At 50.8% G+C, this 2,500-nt stretch overlaps 1 protein-coding gene across 1 annotated transcript in view; it reads left to right on the top strand.

The window, feature by feature from the left end:
• LOC119583350 (basic proline-rich protein-like) overlaps positions 1–2,500 on the top strand; it is a 115,212-nt gene that overhangs the window by 14,403 nt on the left and 98,309 nt on the right. Inside the window, 1 exon segment of the mRNA XM_037931823.1 lies at positions 2,141–2,303. Coding sequence (XP_037787751.1) covers positions 2,141–2,303 — 163 coding nt within the window.

Below are 2,500 nucleotides of genomic sequence, written 5' to 3'. Positions count from 1 at the left end.
TTTTTTTTCTTCTCTTTTTTTTTTCTTTCTTTTTTTCTTTCTCTTTCTCTTTTTTTTCTTAATTTTCTTTTCCTTCTTTTCCTTTTTTCCTGTTTCTTTTTTCATCTTTTCTTCTTCTTTTTTCTTTTTCTTTTTTCCTTTCTTATATTTTTTTTTTTTTATCTTTTTTTCTTCTTTTTTCTTTCTTACTGTTTTCTTTATTTATTGTTCATTATCCATTATTTAAGACCTTTTTTACTTGTTATTTGCTTCAATTTTTTTTGATCTTCATGAAATATTTCTCATTTTATAAACCTTATTTTTTCGATCTTTATCGTTATATCAAAAAAAAAAAAAAAAAAAAAAAAAAACTGCATAATTAGCATTACTTATTCACCTTCTTTATCCATTTTTTGTTTCTTTTTCTCTGTTTTCTTTCCCTTCCTTTGTTTATTTTATTTTTCCTCGCGTTGTGGCCACACTTTCACTTGTTTGTTTGTCTGTGTGTTTGTTTGTGCTTGTTTGTTTGGTTGGTTGATTGTGTGTGTTTGTGTTTGTTTGTGTGTGTATATGTGCGTGTGTGTGTGTATGTGCGTGTGTGTGTGTGTGTTTATGTGCGTATTTGTCATCTTCTCTCTTTCTCTTCTCTCGTTTTGATCTTTCAATATTTTAATCAATTATAAAAAATTATTTAATAACTCAAATGATTTTAATCATATAATGACGAATGATTATAAGATGAATGAATTGAATAGAATAAAATAAGTTTAGTCTGATATATACGTTTCCACTTTTCACTTTTTTTTCTTTTTTGATTTTTTTTTTTTTTTAATTCGTTTTTTTCTTTCTTTCTCTCTCTTTCCTCCATTGTTTCTTTTTTATTCCTTTGATTCTTTCATGTATTTCATCTTCGCAAATTTTCCAATTACTTTCCTAAAAATTATCTACTCTACTTCCTCCTCCCCACGCTTTTTCTCCCCTCACACCGCTTTCTTATCACCCTCCCACAGCCTTTTTACCCCTTCCCCTCACCACGCTTTTTTTCCTCCCGAACGTTTCTCTCCTCCCACGCTTTCTCTCCTCCCTTCCCACCGCTTTCCCTTCCCCCCTCCCCACCCTTTTCTCTTTCCTGTTTCTTCTCCCCTTATTTTCTTCCCTCCCTTCTACCCTTTCTCTCCTCTCCCTCCCCCCACCGTTTCTTTCCCCTTCCTCTCTCGCCTTTCTCTCCTCCTCTCCATCGCTTTCTTCTTTCCTCCGTTTCTTCCTCCTCCCCACTCCCAACCGCTTTTTCTCTCCCTCCTCCCACGCCTTTTTCTCCTCCCTTCCCTTCCCTTTCTTCCTCCCCCTCATTTCTTTTTCCCTATTCCAAGCCTTTTCTCTCTCTCCTTACCGCTTTCTCTCTCTCCCCCCTTCCCACATTTTCTCCTCCTCCCACCCCCTTTCTCCCTCCTCCCCTCCCCACCGCCTTTTCTCTCCTCCTCTCTCCCTCCCACCGCCTTTCTCTTCTCCCCCCTCCCCCCACCTTGCCTTTCTCTCCTCTCCCCTCTTCCCCCCGCCTTTCTCTCCCTCTCCCCTCCCCCCCCTTTCTCTCCCTTCCCCTCTCCCCACCGCCTTTCTCTCCCCCTTCCCCTCCCCCACCGCCTTTCTCTCCCTCCCCCTCCCCCACCGCCTTTCTCTCTCCCTTCCCCTCCCCCACCGCCTTTCTCTCCCTCCCCCCTCCCCCACGCCTTTCTCTCCCCTCCCCCCACCCGCCTTTCTCTCCCTCCCCTCCTCCCCCCACCGCCTTTCTCTCCCTCCCCCCCTCCCCCACCGCCTTTCTCTCCCTCCCCCCTCCCCCACCGCCTTTCTCTCCCTCCCCCCTCCCCCACCGCCTTTCTCTCCCTCCCCCCCTCCCCCACCGCCTTTCTCTCCCTCCCCCCCCCCCACCGCCTTTCTCTCCCTCCCCCTCCCCCCACCCTTTCTCCCCCCCCTCCCCCACCGCCTTTCTCTCCCTCCCCTCCCCCCCCCTTTCCCTCCCCCCTCCCCACGCCTTTCTCTCCCTCCCCCCTCCCCCACCGCCTTCTCTCTCCCTCCCCCCCCCCCACCGCCTTTCTCTCCCCCCCTCCCCACCGCCTTTCTCTCTCTCCCCCCCTCCCCCACCGCCTTTCTCTCCCCCCCCCCTCCCCCACCGCCTTTCTCTCCCTCCCCCCCTCCCCCACCGCCTTTCTCTCCCTCCCCCCCTCCCCCACCGCCTTTCTCTCCCTCCCCCCTCCCCCCACCGCCTTTCTCCTCTCCCTCCCCCCCTCCCCCCACCGCCTTTCTCTCCCTCCCCCCTCCCCCACCGCCTTTCTCTCCTCCCCCCTCCCCCACCGCCTTTCTCTCCCTCCCCCCCTCCCCCACCGCCTTTCTCTCCCTCCCCCCCTCCCCCACCGCCTTTCTCCCTCCCCCCCTCCCCCACACGCCTTTCTCTCCCCCCCCCCCCCCCACCGCCTTTTCTCCTCCCTCCCCCCCTCCCCCTCCCTCCACCGCCTTTCTCTCCCTC

The sequence above is a fragment of the Penaeus monodon genome, chromosome 17, assembly GCF_015228065.2.
Source record: "Penaeus monodon isolate SGIC_2016 chromosome 17, NSTDA_Pmon_1, whole genome shotgun sequence".
Taxonomy (NCBI): domain Eukaryota; kingdom Metazoa; phylum Arthropoda; class Malacostraca; order Decapoda; family Penaeidae; genus Penaeus; species Penaeus monodon.
This window is presented reverse-complemented; position numbering and strand designations above follow the sequence as displayed.